Here is an 18,635-nt window from a genome sequence, read left to right on the forward strand (position 1 = left end):
ATATACAACTTTGCTAAAGATCATCACATGATCAAGTGCATAGTTTACGATTCTATAAAGGACATACAGACAAACACTCTATTTTGTATATATAGATATAGCCTTTAAAGAAGAATTGAACGTCAAAACTTATCACAACTTCAGAAAGTATTCCGTAGCCACGAAAAAACTCCATAACACTGATTTTTTCTTAAAAACGTAGGTAATTTACAAAAAGTAATAAAAATGTAATTAATTAAATGCGTTTTACAATAAATTATAACAACATATGTATAACAACATAACAACATAATAACAGTTATAATTACAAGTAATTAAATGTTTGGAAAATCTAATTTAGTGCATGCGCATTGATGTCAATGACACGGTGTGTGAGGGGGACGGCATGTGTGTGTTACGTAGGAGTGAAAGAGATAGACGTTGTTTGTGCGTTCTGTCACATACGATTGCGCGCGTTAGTGAAATCTGTTAAGAGGATGTCAGTAGGTAGTATTTTTAAGATTTTTCAGAACTGACCACTGCCACCTGGGGAGATCTGTAATCAATCCCAGATAAGATTCTAATCTTACTACTACCTTTGCTACCTGTGAACAGCTACAGATGTGTTGCTACCCTTGAGGACTAAGTTGGGACGCCTGGGATAAGTATCCGTAGCATACAGTCCAAACCGGAACACAGCAGCTTTTAACACTGTTGTTAAGCGCCACTCCATTCTTAATAGTTATCAAATCTAATCAAAACTTATTTATTGTAATAAATTATAGTTTAAAAAAAAAGCCATGCTAAAATCAAATAAGGAAAATCCTTAATCTTCACGATCCTGATGAGGAGAACGGGACACAATTATTAAAATCGTGTATTGTCATCGGTTCTTGATATGTGTTTAAAACTTTAAATTAATCTGACCGTTCAAAGCTAGTAAAAATCGAGTTCAAAGATTCCGTTACATACATACATACAGGTCAAGCTAATAAAAACGTGATAAAAAGAGGTAAAATATATCTTAATCGATTACAAACGTTCCTCTATTTTCACGCCACAAATAGGCACACAATAATAAGTCCTAAAAGTCCTAAAATAAAATAACTAAAAGAAATATCAAAATTAAAACTAAATTATTAATTGATGTATATGAAATAGGATTAAAGATGTGTATAAAGATGTCAATTTCGATATTTTAGTCAAATTTGTCACTTAAAAAGTCGTTTATTATCTGGAGGAACGTAAGTGCTTCGCCAAGTCGAACAAAATAATTATAGTTCAAATAACACGCTATTATGATAAAATCAACTAAAAAGTAGAAAATAATTTTCAATCTAAGAATCAATTAAGGAACAGTAAATAGTATAATTGTGGAAAAAGCGTGGGGTGCACCATTTATAAGGTTTGAAAAGCGCTTGAACAATCTCGCCTCGGAAATCGTTAATCCTGAGGATGTTGATAAGGACAATGGAACAAAATTATTAAAATCGTGTATTGTCATCGGTTTTTGATAATTCTTCAAAATTTTGAATTAAACTGAACGTTCAAAGTGGATAGAAGTCGGGTTCAAAGATTCCGTTACATACATACATACATACATACATACAACCCAAGCTAATAAAAGCGTGTTAAAAAAAGACATGGCCTTACCCCTCTTTAAAATTTGTCTGCAATGAATTGAGTAAATAAGACAGAGATATAAATTATTGTACACACTAGGCCTTAACAAGTTGAATGCAAGTTATGCTCACGCGCAACTTTATATCTACAGATAGAGTAGAGCCGTTTAAATTTTACCATGAAATTACATAACAAAATTATTGGACGATAAAATTCTTTTATGTTCAATTTGTATGTTGCTTTAGGGTTATCACTAAGGTTTTTTATAGGAGTATTAGACGAGCATGTAGTTCACCTAATGGTAAGCTACCGCGGCCCATAGACTACTATAACCAAGCCCAGATAAGATTAGATTTCTACCTGAGGTCGGCCATGGAATAACTGCCTTACCATACCCTTAAAACCAGAACACAGCAGCTCTTACGCTGCTGTCATTTCCCAGCAATAGGTATGGCAGTGCCTCCAAAATTGGATCACATAGTGTTCTACCTATAAGGGCTCGAACACAAAACTGCGATGCGACGCGATGCGAATTCGCAACGCAGAAAATTGCGATGCGAATTGCTGCGATGCGATATCGTGCGGCGTAGCGTCTCTCAGGGTGACCAACAACAACAACCACTGTGCGATGCGAATCAATTCGCAAGTTCTTGCGATGCGTCGAGGGAGCTCTCAGATTTTTGCGATGCGACGTCGCATCGCAGTTTTGTGTACGAACCCTAAGGGTAGGCGATCGGAGAAATTAGGTCCAAAAATATCGATTTTCTAAATCGATAGCAAGTAAGGAATTTTTTTCGGTTGTAATTAAATGAAGATGTTTTTTTTTTTTTTTTTAATAATATAAGAGTAGCAGACGAGCATGCAGTCCACCTGATGGTAAGTGGCTACTGCCGCCCATGGACATCTGTAATCAACCCCAGATAGGATTAGATATACCTACCTGAGGTCGACCACAGATGCGCCGCTCTCCTGAGGACTAAGTTAGAACGCCTCGGAAAATTCTATCTCCCTTACCACACCCTTCAAACCGGAACACAGCAGCGCTTAACACTGCTGTTATTAGGTAGAAATAGGTGTGGCGGTGGTGCCGCTGGAGTCGAACCACAAAGGGTTCTACCACCTTTTGTTTTTTGTTGACAAAATTTTTGAGCTCACGGTATAACGAACATCCTTTTTATCCAACCTCGGAGGGTAATGTTTATCGTGTGTATGTGTACATGCAATGTACGGCTCCAAGGACATCTTATTTTTTTAATATTTAACCTAACGATAAGGCAGACGGGCTACCTGATGGAAAGCAGACACCGTCGCCTATGGACATTTAACGCCAGAGGAGTCGCCAATGCATTGCCGGCTTTGAAGGAGAGCTCTTTTTACACCCCTCTTGATGAGCCCCATGTCATAGTCCTGAGGGGATACCTCAGGAGGAAGTTCATTCCACATTTTGCACGTACGCGGCAAAAATGACCGTGCAAACCGAACCGCCACGGGTCAAGTTGATGTGGATGAAACTTCATCCTTCAGCGAGTGGTGCGATGAAGGAAACGTGATGTAGGCACCAGATCAAACAGTTCCTCTTATGTTAATACGCGTCAAGCCGTTTACGCTGCAGGGCGTTCCAAAGAATGAGACGTTCCAAAAACTGATCCCTCTGCAGTCGGCAAATAACAATTGTATTGCCACTTCCAGTATCACTAAGCAACTTGATATTCAAAGAATTGAATATGTATTAATGTATAAAATTTCCCAACTTAACGTCACGTGATATAATGGTACGTATAGATAAACTTGCATTAAATTTATTTTATGTGAGAAATGCTCACAAAAATGTATGCTTAAAAATATATTGGAATTCCACAGCTTATGGAATTGTTAACATTTATTGCTTATAGGTTAATAGTCTATTGGTTAGAAAACCGGTTTCTCAATCGGAATGTCCGAGGTTCCAACCCAGGGATTTAACTTTGATTTATCAAAAATATATGCATACTAGTGGTGCCCGTGGCTTCGCCCGCATTTTATAGAAATAATATGACATACATAAAACGGAAAATTTGTACCTGCATTGGAATGACAGTGGTGCCATCTGTCGAAAATTGGTCATACCAACTCCCAAACCCTCGTGGGCTCTTGGACAACAACTTTGCTAAAGATCATCACTTGATCAAATGCATAGTTTCCGATTCTATAACTACTTACGAATTAAAAATTAATTAAAAAAACCATTTCCCACGGACTTAATTGTGAATCTAAACCATTCTTTTGTGAATCCAAACAAATAATAATAATCATTATTGCTTTATTAACCAATTAATTCGTTAATTTGTTAATAAACTAACGAATTAATTGGTTAATTAAGCCCAGCTAGTGAAGGGTTAACCTTTACGCACAAGTTAATATTCCACATTATACAATACTAGCTGACATTTTCCACTATGACATAATATTATTATGGTTTGCATAATAGTTACACAATAGGTCAGTTTACACCGGAACATGATGCTCGTTAATTTAGTTGACCTCTGTTTAGTTATAGGCACTTCTTTTGAAGTTTCAAAAAATAATGCATGATTTTTACAATGACACATAAAAACTGATAGGATTAAATTCCTATTTTAAGTGGGTTACAGATGTGCAGATCCCTGAGGACTAAGCTGGAATGCTTCGAAAAAGTATGTCTCCCTTATTATACTCTTCAAAACATAACACAGCAGCGCCTAACACTGTGGACAGAAATAGGTGGCGTTGGTGCCGTCGGAGTCGACCCACAGAGGGTTCTACCATCTACCTTCTAATGTTTTAACAATAGGTGTTGCAAAATTTAAGGCAGTGATAGCCTAGTGGTTAGGAAACTCGGCCTCTCGATTGAGGGGTCCGAGGTTCAAATCCGAGGCGCGCACTTCAGATTTTTCGAAACTATGTGCGTTTGAAATTTATTATCACTTGCTAAAACGGTGAAGGAAAACATCGTGAGGAAACCTGCATACTTGAAAATTTATAAAAAAAAATAATGTCAAAGGTATGTGAAGTCTACCAATACGCACTTGGCCAGCGCGGTGGACTATGACCTAATCCTTCTCACTCTGAGAGGAGACCCGTGCCCAGTAATGGGACAATAATGGGTTGATGATGATGATTGCAAAATTTGCAACCCCTGAGGACTGAGTTGGAACGTCTTGAAAAAGTATATAAAGATCATAGAACGAAGGTTTGTCTAGGAAGGTACCACCGTCATACGTATTTCTACCATTATGATCGTCATCAACAACCCATTACTGTCCAACCGTTGAGTACGGGTCTCCTCTCAGAATGAAAAGGATTAGGCCATAGTTCACCGCGCTGGACAAGTGCGAATTGGTAGACTTCACGTACCTTTGAGAATTTTATAAGAATTCTCAGGTATGCAAGTTTTATTACTTTTCCTTCCCTGTTAGAGATATAATTAATTTATAATACGCACATAACTTTGAAAAATCAGAGTTGCATGGGATTTGAACCTCGGATCCCTGGATTAACGGACCACTGCTTATGTTGCGTTCTCTTGAACTCGTTTATGTAAAATTCGGTTACATTTTAACTGTTTTCTCATTTAACTGCGAGTGCAGTTACGTAAGTCGTTTAAAACCGGAATATTTTTTATGAGTAGCCGTCTTCGGGTTTTGTTTTGATGCGGTAGAAATACTAATAATGAGAAATAAATATATGGTGGCTACTATTCATTGTAAAACTAAAAAACATTTTTACATAATATTGATTTTTCAACATAATTTTCATACAACCTTTCTTCCCTTATTTAGTTCTTAGGGGATGATTATTATTATTTTTGTTTTATATCTAATCAAATCACAGAAACTTAAAATAAAATCAAAAATCTTCTTCATCCATGCCTATCGAGGCATCGAACCCGGAAGCGCTATACCGCTTACGGAAATAAAACAGCTGATTGAGCATCATAAATTTGCGTAAGTTCATATGTTTTTTTCCTATCAATCTTCAATTCAAAACAAAACAAGAGGTCATCACATAATAACTTAGTTCCGGTCTTAATTGACCTCCTAAAGCCTTATGTAAGCGTAAAAGCCTCTTAAAAGGTTATCATGTAAATAAATATTGGGTAGATAAAATCGAAGTCTATACTAATATTATAAAGAGGAAAACTTTGTTTGTTTGATTGTAATGAATGAGCTCAAAAACAACTGGACCGATTTTAAATATTCTTTCACCATTCGAAAGCTACATTATCCACGAGTAACATAGGCTATATTTTATATGACATATTTGATAAAAAGATTTTGAGGCGGTACAAAGTTTGCCGGGTCAGCTAGTCGTAAATAGAAATAGACTTTGGGGGTGACAGATTTTTAGGGTTCCGTATCTAAAGGGTAAAATGGGAAGCCTATTACTAAGCCTTCGCTGTCTGTCCGTCTATCACTATCTCGTGAACCGTAATAAATAGAAACTTGATTTTTATATAGTATGTGCAACGGTGGCTGATATAACAATAAACAACAAAAATAAAAAAAAAATCAAAATAGACTTAACAGGAGTCGCCTTAAAAGAAACCGCTATTTTTCAGCGATTTTCGCTTTATCTATTAAACCGTGATATGAAAATAAAATAAATAAATAAATACTAAAAATAAAAAAATATGAAAAGTTGGGAGTACGGAACCCTCCATATTCGAGTTCGATTCTCACTTGGTCAATTGCAATACGGTATAACCCTAGCATACCGTCGTGTCGTAGTCGCTAACTCTAATAGAATGTTACTGGCATAGCGAAGGCTTTGATCTTGCGAGATCAATGTTAAGATCGATCTTAGAACGCCTTCAGATTGATGCTGTTATCGAAGGTGGTTGAACCTTTTGTGGTTCGACTCCGGCGGCACCACCACCACACCTATTTCTACCTAATAACAGCAGTGTTAGGCGCTGCTGCGTTCCGGTTTGAAGGGTGTGGTAAGGGAGACAGACTTTTCCGAGGCGTTCCAGCTTAATCCTCAAGGGTAGCGGCGCATCTGTGGCTGACCCCAGGTAGGAATATCTAATCCCCACGGGGGTTGATTACAAATGTCCATGGGAGGCAGTAGCCTTACCATCGGCAGTAGACTTACCATCAGGTGGACTACATGCTCGTCTGCTACTCCTATATTATAAAAAAAAAATACTTACAATCTTCGATTCAAAACCAAAGAGGTCATCGCTCATAATCATTTAGTTCCGGTGTTAATTACCTTCCTACTCTTATGCAAGCGTAAGCCTCATACTAAAGGTTATCATCTAAATATAAACATGCTATATAAGAAACGAGCTTTTGCCCGCGGCTTCGCTCGCGTTATGAAGTAATATTTTCATCAACTATTTTATCCCCTTGGGGGTAGAATTGATCAAAATCCTTTCTTAGCGGATGCCTACGTCATAACATCTACCTGCATGCCAAATGTCAGCCCGATCCGTCCAGTGGTTTGGGCTGCGTTGATAGATCACTATGTCAGTCAGTCACCTTTGAGTTATATATATTTAGATTGTAGGAAATAAAGAACAAGCTGAGACAAGCAAATAAATATTAATTGGCCAAGTGCAAGTCGAACTTGCACACGGAGGGTTCCGTACCACCAACATATTTTTTTCTTTTTATACCCTTATATAGACAATACCTTTATATAGACAAATATGACCTTTTTGGTATTTGTTTACGTATTTTCTCATATAAATTCCAATCAGCGCCCCTAGCGGATTGTATCAGAACTAGGAAATCGTATGGGCCAATATGTAAACAATTACCAAAACAGTCATATTTGTAAAAACGTAAAAACTCATACTAAAGGTACTGTACAAGCGTACAACCCTAGCAAACCGTCGTGTCGTGTCACTAACTCTAATAGAATGTCACTGGCATAGCGAAGGCTGTGATCTTGCGAGATCAATGTTAAGATCGCTCTTAGAACGCCTTCAGATTGATGCTGTGAGAATATTACTTAAATGTATAATAAATAATTAAATGTAAAGTAAATCTAAATATAACTAAAAGGTGACTGACTGACGTAGTGATCTCTCAACGCACAACCCAAACCACTGGACGGATCGGGCTGAAATTTGGCATGCAGGTAGATGTTATGACGTAGGCATCCGGTAAGAAAGGATTTTGATCAATTCTACCCCCAAGGGGATAAAATAGGGAATAAAAGTTTGTATAACTCTTCTTAGTTAATAATATTACTTTGTAACGCGAGCGAAGCCGCGAGCAAAAGCACGTAATTGTATAAGCATAATAAATACTTGTTATTAAATGTATAGTACGAGACAATAATTTTAATAAATAAAAAGAAAGCAAACGGAGGGTTCCTATACAGGGAATCCTAGTGTAGAAGGGGTTTAAATTAGACATACTCGAATATCGAAACAGCGACACATTCGAACAGCTGTGATAGCCTAGTGGTTAAAATACTCGGCCTGTCGATCGAGGGGTCCGAGGTTCAAATCTGCTAATCTGCAAATCTGCTGCACGCTCCTTTGATTTTTCAAAATTATGTGCGTATCAGAAATTAATTATCACTTCCTTAAATGAAGGAAAACATCGTGAAGAAACCTGCATACACGGGAGATTGATTAAAAAAACTCAAAGGTATGTGAAGTCTACCAATACGCACTTGTCCAGCGCTGTGGACGATGGCCTAAACCTTCTCATTCTGAGAGACCCGTGCCCAGCAGTGGGACAATAATGGGTTGATGATGATGACTCGAATATCATTACTTATCATTATTTTGAAGGTGCTAGAACCCTCTGTGGTTCGACTCGGGTGCACCACCGCCGCACCTATTTCTACCTAATAACAGCAGTGTTAGGCGCTGCTGTGTTTCGTTTTGAAGGGTGCGGTAAGGGAGACAGACTTTTCCGAGGCGTTCCAGCTTAGTCCTCAGGGGTAACGGCGCATCTGTGCCCGACCTCAGGTAGTAATATCTAATCCTATCTGGGGTTGATTACTGATGTCCATGAGCGGCAGTAGCCACTTACCATCAGGTGGACTGCATGCTCGGCTGCTACTCCAATATTATAAAAAAAAAATAACCCTAAGTCGGGTAAAATTTATAAATTTTACCCATCTCCTATCTCGAACACTTTCGTGGGCAACAATAGCTTATTCCCAGGCGCTATCTGCTTTTTGTCGTAACATCAGTGAAACTTTATCTTTCTCTCTTCTCACGATTAATGTGGAAAATATTATACTGTACGTATTGTTGTAATTTCTACGAATAGAAGTATACGCGTGCTTCGATTGAACCAAATTCGAGGTTTGTCATACATTTTTGTCCATAACTAGCTGAGCCGGCAATATATAAAAAATGTTGGGTGACAACTCTTATCACTTAGGGGTATGAAAAATAGATAGTAACCGATTCTCAGACCTACTGAATATGCATATAAAATTTGGTGAAAATCGGTAAAGCTGTTTCGGAGGAGTACGGTTACTAACATTGTGACACGAGAATTTTATATATAAGATAAACTTTTTTTTATGATAATTCATACATTGTTCATCATTTATAGATAACATTAAAGATTATCAATAGCTAAAAAGGTTAGGATTAGTATTTTTCAAAATTCTAGTTATTATGGTCTCATATTTATATTATGAGTACCTATGAAGGTATACCTGGAAGGCTGAGGTATTCCCGGAGCGCTATGACTCCTTCAAAGCCGGCGATGCATTTGCGACTCCTCTGGTGTTGCAAATGTCCATAGGTGACGTTGACTACTTTCCAACAGGTAGCACGTCTGCTTTATCGTCAGGTTCAAATATAAAAATAAAAAATACATTTTAATTTTTTTTTCGATAACATTAAATATTATGAAACGCTAAGAAAAAATCTTAAAAATTAAAATTTAAGCTGGAATGCTTCGAAAAGTAGCTACTCGTATGTCTCCTTTATACCCTTCAAACTACAACACAGCAGCGCTTAACACTGTTGTGATTAGTAGCACTACCATGAGTTGGCATAGAAACGCCACTATAGAAATTGTAAATAGAAAACTATTGTCATTTCCTAGTGAATAACATAACTACTATCGTTACGGTATTTCTTGACAACGTCTGTCAAATTAATGACTCATGGGACCGAATTTGTATGGCAATAGATCATAATGACATTCGCTAGCGATTTGATTTCGATAGGTTTTTTACGTATCGAGTTACGCCACTACGGATTTTAGTTCTACGAGTAACCACCAGAGGCGCTGTACAATTTTTCATACATTTATTTAACGCAGTCGCTAGCGAGTAATACTTTTGTAAACTCATGGTAGTGCTATAGGTAGAAATAAGTGTTTCCCGAACAGTACCCTTACCATCAGTTTTTACGTTTTGATAAGTATGTCTGTTTTGGTATTTGTTTACGTATTGGCCCATACCATTTCCAAGTTCTGACACAATCCGCTAGGGGCGCTGATTGGAAATTGTATGGGCAAATACGTAAACAAATACCAAAACAGTCATATTTGTCAAAACGTAAAAACTCATGGTAGGGGTACTGAGATAGGCCCGGACGTGGGCAAACGCTGTCGGGATCGCGGACGAGCTATTAGCGTCCAGAGGAACACCGTGGGGTTATAGCCGGTAGGAGTCCGGCATATCCTCTCCGTTGCCCCCGCAGCTGAGAGAAACAAATGAAGGGTTTCCCCACGAAAAAAAAGGCAGAAATAAGTGTGGCATACCATGGCATGTGTTATTTACCTTTAAAAACATATAAATTTACTTTACAACTTAATTTTAGATGGTTTGTTTTATTTATAGGTTTTTTATAGACTTTTTATAGATACAGATTTTATTAGTTAAATTGTATGTATTCAATAACTTAATTCTTTGAAAAACATATACTGTTATGCTACAGCTATACGACAAAAAAAGTGTTTGCTTATTACATGAAAACATTACAAAACCCAACCCGGAATCGAACCAACAACAAACTACAATTTGAGAAGCGTGCGTCATCGTTACATCAGCGTTTTGACAAGGAAAGCATCTTGTTGCGCAATGTAGAAAGCGAGCTAGCGCCACGCGATGTTAGCCTATATTGGTGTCCTCCTTCACCAATTTATCTTTTAGTGCCTCTTATCTTTATCTTTTTAATATAAGCTGTGGTTAGATACTAGGTCTCGCTATTGGGAATGCCGGGGATCGAATCAAAGACACATATAGTTTTTATTTTTTAATATAGAAGTAGATAACGAGCATGCAGTCCACCTGATGGTTGTTGCGCAATATATATTGCTGTCCTCCTTCACCAGTTTATCTTTTAGTGCCTCATAATAAATATCTTTATCTTTTTCGCTTTTTTAACAATTAGGTTTTAGCCTATATTATCTTAAAACCAATGGTTATCTGGAAGGGATCGCTATTTTAGTGATAAGACCGCCTGTTGTACCCTTAATTATTTATTATTGTTGTTTATTTTATTTTGCCTATGGTGTGCAATAAAGATTTTTTGTATTGTATTGTTTACGAGCTTTTGCCCGCGGCTTCGCACGCGTTACGAAGTAATATTTTCATCCCCTATTTTATCCCCTTGGGGGTAAAATTGTTCAAAATCTTTTCTTAGCGGATGCCTACGTCATAACATCTACCCGCATGCCAAGTTTCAGCCCGATCCGTCTAGTGGTTTGGGCTGTGCGTTGATATATCACTATGTCAGTCAGTCACCTTTGAGTTATATATATTTAGATAGGTAAAATATGGATTGATTATTATTATTGATATTGTTGATAATGTAAAACCAAATCTGTTAATTTTTTCTGCAGATTCATGAGGACCTTACCTATTTTTTTAATATGACCAAACGGCAATCATATGAGCGACATAAGCATATTATTAAGCAGTCGGGTTTTCTTTTGAACAGAATATTCTTCTTTATATAAGGAAAATATTTTTTACATAAAAAATCAAAGAGTGAAAATATAATCAATGTAAATAAATTATAAATTAATTAACATTAATTGAATTTGAATTGATCAGTATTTTTTGTACTATTTCCTAAGGCATACAATTTCCCTAAATACTTACACAATTGTTCTAGTTAAAAGCAAAATGTTCTTGGAACAAAAGTCTCAAAATATACTGAACGAAGAAAATTTTTCACACAAGTGTATATTAAGTACCCTTAATTTAAATACGAACACGCTATATACATCACGCGATCCAACCACCAAGCAATTCTCACTCTTATTACTATGGAATACAGCGTAAAATTGCGTGCATAAATTTACACTATTAAATTCTTTCCCTGTTTTCAAGTGTTTCAATTTTACGAGTAAATGTTACGATTCCTTGTAAAAGTTTTCCGTATTGCAAGAATTAATTCTTGCAAAGTGTTAGTGATATTACATTCGATTAGGGCAGTGGTTCCCAACCGGTGGTCCGTAAAAGTCAAAATATGGTCCGCAAAAGATTTTTAAGTTTAACGGGAGTTTATTTATTTATTTATTTAAACTTTATTGTAAACCTAGTGGTTACAAAGGGCGTACTTAATGCCTAGTGGCATTCTCCACCAGTTAACCCTTGTTGATGGAGAAATGTTGTGGTGGGTGTTACGTTAAAAACAATGAAAATACCATTGTTAACTTATATTAAGTGTGAAAATACTCCCAAAAACTTTTTCAGCTATTTTAGCATAACTTGTCTTTTGTGCTAAAAATTGTTGAAACTTTTTACACACTTGAATTATTTTTCACCTTAAAATTATCTCAAGTGACCGTACGAAAAACTGAAAGTCCACTACGAAACTTAAATAAAAATGCAGCACATTTCAATTCTACACTTAACAATGAAACTTTTCCCTTTTGTGTGGTAATTCACCAAGGTCTTTCCCACGTTATGTTTTGATGCCAAGACAGTTGCTGTCGGTAATCTTTTTACAAGCTTTTTAAACCAAGATTATGTATAGATAAGGCTTTCTTTCTTTTAATTTAATTTTCGTTAGGTAATTGTTCTGTTCGCAATTTAATTGTTCTTAGGTTTTTGTTTATATATTTTTTATTAATGAGTGTGTCTACCAAAATGAGTCTTATTTTAATTAAGGAAAATAATGTGTCTATATCATAGATTAGTAAAGATTACTCACTCCTAACAAGAAAATGTACCCAGTTTTGAGAATTGAAATAGTTGCGTAAAAAAGTTTTGCCACGTCTCTGTGCTAAAATATCCCTAAAATATTTGAAATAATTATTTATTTATTACGTAAATTACGCAGTATTATTTATTTATTCGTAAATTTTCTAAAAAAATGTTTTTATTTGTCAAGAATTCAAAAAAAGAACTTAATAAAATAAGCTGTTTGTGGCTTCATTCAATTTCAAGGCGACGAAGTATCTATACTAATCTACGGTCTATACACTAAAGTTGAAAATGAAACAAATTTGATTCGTAGTTTCTGAGAAAATGGCGGTCATACAAGTTTACATACATACATGCACACATTACATACATACAAACATACATACATAGCGGTCGAATAGAACCTCCTTTTGAAGTCGGTTAATAAATGAGACGAATCGCATGATTATTAAATATGAGTCCAAAACACTCAAAACCAATTATTCCATCTGTTTTTTTAACCTAAATTTTCCACTCACTTCAAACCACACACACACACGTACATACATATGTAAATACTTTTCTTTCGATCGATTTCAGTACCCTTACCATGAGTTTTCAAAACATCCCACAAGTTTACGTTACGTTTACTCAATCCATTCTGTTCTGTAGCATTACCATGAGTTGGCATAGAAACGCCACTATAGAAATGGTAAATAGAAAACTATTGTCATTTTGCTAGTGAATAACATAACTACTATCGTTACGGTATTTCTTGACAACGTCTGTCAAATTAATGACTCATGGGACCGAATTTGTATGGCAATAGATCATAATGACATTCGCTAGCGATTTGATTTCGATAGGTTTTTTACGTATCGAGTTACGTCACTACGGATTTTAGTTCTACGAGTAACCACCAGAGGCGCTGTACAATTTTTCATACATTTATTTTACGCAGTCGCTAGCGAGTAATACTTTTGTAAACTCATGGTAGTGCTACAGTTCTGTTTGCTTTAGTACACTGAGTAAACGTAACAATAAGTAAGTTCTCAAGTATTTTTGTCTGCCTCACATATTCGCAAAAAAGAGAGACAAAACATAAAGCGCCATTTTGTCATTTAGACATTTAATGATACGTTACTGACACTATAGTTCTGATACAATCCGCTAGGGGCGCTGATTGGAATTTGTATGGGCAAATACGTAAACAAATACCAAAACTGTCATATTTGTCGAAACGTAAAAACTTCTGGTAAGGGTACTGATAGTGTCGCTTATATGGATCAAATTCTGGGAATGACAAACTAAATATGAACTAATATCTATTAAAATTCTTTGTATAAAGTAATTGTATAGTATTCTATAAATAAGAATTATTGATAAAAAGTAATTCTGCCTTTCCTTAAACCGGAACACTGTTGTAATAAGGCACACAGGAAATTACATCATCAATACTCCCTTTCGATGATATCTGTAATTTTACGGGAAGTCATCAAGCCTTAGCCAATAACTCACGGATCCTTGGCACATTTCCGGTAGCTCTAATGCCTTTCGTGTGGCTATTAGCCGTGACGGTATTAAAGATTAAGGCTTTGATGCTACACGATTGGGAACTAAAGAGAATGTTTGTATCGTAGGGTATTTAGTACGCAATTATTATGTTAAATTGTTATCGCAAAGTAAATAAGTATTGCTTTGTGTTTTGGTAGATTTTTACTCGACTGTGGAAGGGATTTTTTTTTATAAAATAGGAGTAGCAGACGAGCATGCAGTCCACCTGATGGTAAGTGGCTACTGCCGCCCATGGACATCTGTAATCAACCCCAGATAGGACTAGATATTCCTACATTTATTCTACTGTGCTTATCATAATGTGGCCACAACAACATTTATAGTTTATGGAGAAAAAGCTGAGTATTAAATTTCTTAACACACGTCTTTTACACATAAAAAAATAATTTAGAATTGTATCACTTCATTTTGATAGAGCTAGTGTCTTCAACAACTACATGTTTTCAGTTAAATCACAATAATATAGTTATACAGGGTGCCCCGTAAGTACCACGACAAACTTGGGGAGAAGATAGATTAGGATCTGACCTCTCTGAGAAAAAATTAGTAAAAGTGTCACTATTATATTCTTTAATAAAGAATTTTGACTTCGTATTACACGTTTAAGATTTCTTTATCCTAAATTTTTTTACGTTTCCTAAGATTTTTGTGAGTTTTTTTTAATTTCTTAGTCATAAAATATTTGTTGAAAGTTGTTTTAAGTTAATAAACGTAGTAATACTCGTATTCTAAGAGAGGTTGTGGATTTTTCGAGTTGATTACAATGTTTTTTTCAAGAATTTTGCGTATGAAAATGTTCATCTATATCTTTCGTTTTAAAAAATACGTCATTTTGTGTCGTTTCGTGTTATAAAATACGTCATTAATAGGTTCCTATAAGAGGAAATTTGTAGACTTTGATTTAAATAATTTAATTGTACAGAATAACTTTATTGTTGAAAATAATATATTTGTTGAATGTTTTCTGTTTGTTGTAAATTTTAAATGTCAAGTTGCAGTTTTCTTAAAATAAAATATCTTATATTATATTATATTTAAAAAATATATCTTATGAGAGCAAAAGACTTGTAGTTTTAGTATAAATCTAAAATTAATTTGCATAAATTGCAATAGGACTTCATATATTCAACTTAACTTTTGTGAAGTGACGTCACTAGTGAACGTCTTCACCCTATTACACAACTCACCTCTCTCCGCGAAAGCGTCCGAGCCCGTACCAATGTCCTGCAGCGTTTGATCCTCAGCGCCGATGTCATTCAATCCAAAATTTTGTTCACGAAACACAACATTGTCGTTGAAACTCGGCCCGGCGTGCGAGTTTGTCTGAACGTTCGAGTTCTCGGCGTAGGGGAAAACTACTCTAGGGGTCCGCGCTTTCCAGTTGTAAAAACTGTTCCGTACAGTTGAAAAGGGCACTTGGTAGGGATCGAAACCGAAACTTGGCGCGTAGGGACGACCGAACCGCCCTTGGTAGTACTTAGGGTATCTTAAACGCGGTAACGGCTCGTAGAACCTATCATTAACAGGCCCATCGTCCTCTTGAGCTTTTGTATCGTCCGGCGACGTAAACTCATAATCGGACGCATCATCGAATTTAATTTTCGAGTTTTCGGTCAAATCGATCTCACCGCGTCCGAACGGTTGTCGATTTTCGTCCTCATCCAGAAATAACACACGGGATTGCCTACGTCTGTGTATCTTAGGCACAAACATAGGCATGCTTCTCGGGTTTTGGTAGACTAGGCTAAGCGCGCGGGACGGCTCGACGGCGGCGGCGGACGCAGCCACGAGTAGGATCACTTTCCATCTATTTTCGCTGAACATGTTGCTACGGTCACTGAACCGCGGGTTTCACTTTCATTGCGTACGTATCTTCGGTTTTTCGCGAAAGTGTCAGCGCATTTTTTTTGAATAATAAATAATAAGTTAGTTTTGGTTTTTCATTTTTGACGTGCGCCGCTCGCGGGGTTTGCGCGTCTACTGCCGCCGCCCCCTCTGGCGTTCGATTCACGACTGAGGTTATATAAAATGTGACGTGGGAGTTATGTAATGGAGTCGCTTGGTAACTGTGTTTTGGGACTGAAAGCGGCCTCGTTTGGACGCTGTCCAAATTGTTTTCATGTTTACGGAGTGATTGGTGTATTGTTTTCTCGTAAAATGTTGGAATGTAAAAATGGGTGTTAAAAATCAAATTTGAATTATAGAGTACCCTTCATAGTTACGGAAAAATGTAATGACTTTTCAATACCACATTATATGTTATTTTTTAAATATTTATCAAAATATTTTTGATTTTATTTTCCTTGATTATGCATCTTATTAAATGTCCAAAATTATGATTGTTGGTAATAAACCCCAAGTTTACTTCCCTCTCTTTCCTACTCCTCCCTTTTGAAGGTGGTAGAACCCTTTGTGGTTCGACTCCGGCGGCACCACCGCCACACCTATTTCTACCTTATAACAGCAGTGTTAGGAGCTGCTGTGTTCTGGTTTGAAGGGTGTGGTAAGGGAGACAGACTTTTCCGAGGCGTTCCAGCTTAGTCCTCAGGGGTAGCGGCGCATCTGTGGCCGACCTCAGATAGGAATATCTAATCCTATCTGGGTTGATTACAGATGTCCATGGGCGGCAGTAGCCACAGATGCACAGGACTTAGTCATCACAGAAATAATATAACTTTAAATATATAAAAATAAAAACAAATGGTTACGATCATAATCTGTAAGAATTTGAAAAATATATCATCTAGTAAGAAAGTCAAAGCGTGTACCATGAAAAATATAGTCCTTTTTTTCGTATTTCATATTTTACAATATTTTATATTTAATTTTTTTCTGCACAAGATAAATAATATTCCTATTACATTAGTTTAAAATACATAATAGTATTCATAAAGGCACAAGATTTCACTCACAATAATAATAACTATTTAATTTATATTAACTTTAGCAAACATAGAAACAACTAAATAAGCCAAAATAAAGACCTACACTTAGTAACAAAGTAAGAAGGCTAGTTTACCAGCAAAATAATTTAGAAGCGCCCTCTAGCTAACCATCCTGAAGTAACAGAACCTTTCTCTTTAGAAAGACTGCATGTTATGATGGACCTTACTAAAGCCTTTCCAATACACTCTACATGTATGTGTGAATCGTCGAGAGATGGCGCTGTACTGTATGGGCCAATACGATTTCCTAGTTCTGACACAATCCGTTAGGGGCGCTGATTAGAATTTGTATGGGCAAATACGTAAACAAATACCAAAACAGTCATATTTGTCGAAACGTAAAAACTCCTGGTAAGGGTACTGTACAATATATGATATAAGGCTTTATAAATTTATCTGTAAGCTTTTTATATCCCACTGTTAGGCGTGGGTATAATTGGAAGAGGCACGTATTGTATCACACTCCATCTTGCTTCCCGCATTGAAGGATTGATAAAGGGTGTTATGACGAACGTTTTTAAGCAGCCTATTAAGCCTCCCAACAAATAATAACAACTGGGATCATTACCATAATATGTCTTTCACAGCACGATTGGTGTATTTAGCGATGAAAGTTTTCAAGCTGCCTGTTAAGCCTCCGACAGGGTTTAAGGACAGCTATCTAATTATAACACCTGAAATCGTTACCTTAACATATTTCCCATAGCATGAAGGGTGTATTTAGGCAGTCGGTTGCTACTCGACTTTCCTTAGCTTTGTAGAGTTATACCTTATGCCACGCTAACCACTCTTTTCTACTGTACTATTCATATTAAATGCTAAAAACACTACAAATATATTAAGCTTGTGTAATATAACTTGAAAATGACTTATTTTTACCTGACTGCCAAGAAAGGGTTATGTTTTTTGCGTGTATCTTGTATGTTTGTCTTTCTTTATTTGATCCGATTTAACAAACGGCTGGATGAATTTCAACAGTTAAGGTGTCATTATATTTGTCTCAATGACCCGAGTGTCCTTAGATAGGTGTTCGTAAAAAAAAAACAATGTGAGCCGTCACGGGACGCCTGGCAGATGTGAAACATCGACATTATTTTGTAAAAGTAATATGCAGAAAATAACATATTGTGATAGGAACTAAATATGTCATAATGATAAAATAAAATATTACGATTTTTGCGCATGGCGACGCGTCGCCACACCGTACACACTACTGCATATAGACTGTATATATATACCATCGTATAGCGTGGCGACGCGTCGCCACGGCATTCGTCGCCACGCCAGAAATCGGTTTTACGTGCGGCTATAGATGTTTCACATCAAAATCAAAATGGCGGATTTTTGGCGCGAAATAGTAACACATTTATTTTATTAAATTTATTTATATAGAAACTCTTCACTGTTCTGCAAAGAATAAAAAACTCC

The 18,635-nt window shown here is 36.4% G+C and overlaps 1 protein-coding gene across 4 annotated transcripts in view; it reads right to left on the reverse strand.

Annotated features, from left to right (window-relative positions):
* The window catches only part of LOC140748600 (serine protease 33), a 51,184-nt gene extending 34,898 nt beyond the window's left edge, over positions 1 to 16,286 (reverse strand). For 2 of the 4 annotated variants that reach the window (XM_073081437.1, XM_073081436.1), the window contains exon 1: positions 15,450 to 16,286. In XM_073081437.1, the coding sequence (XP_072937538.1) occupies positions 15,450 to 16,086 (637 nt within the window). In that variant the 5' untranslated portion in view covers positions 16,087 to 16,286. The remainder of the gene's footprint in view (positions 1 to 15,449) is intronic. The other 2 variants (XM_073081439.1, XM_073081438.1) reach the window with 1 other exon arrangement.
* Between the last annotated feature and the right edge of the window lie 2,349 nt (positions 16,287 to 18,635).

This window comes from Epargyreus clarus, unplaced genomic scaffold (assembly GCF_041222505.1).
Source record: "Epargyreus clarus isolate Ecla_fem2 unplaced genomic scaffold, WU_Ecla_fem_2.2 ptg000016l, whole genome shotgun sequence".
In the NCBI taxonomy this organism is placed as follows: Eukaryota; Metazoa; Arthropoda; class Insecta; order Lepidoptera; family Hesperiidae; genus Epargyreus; species Epargyreus clarus.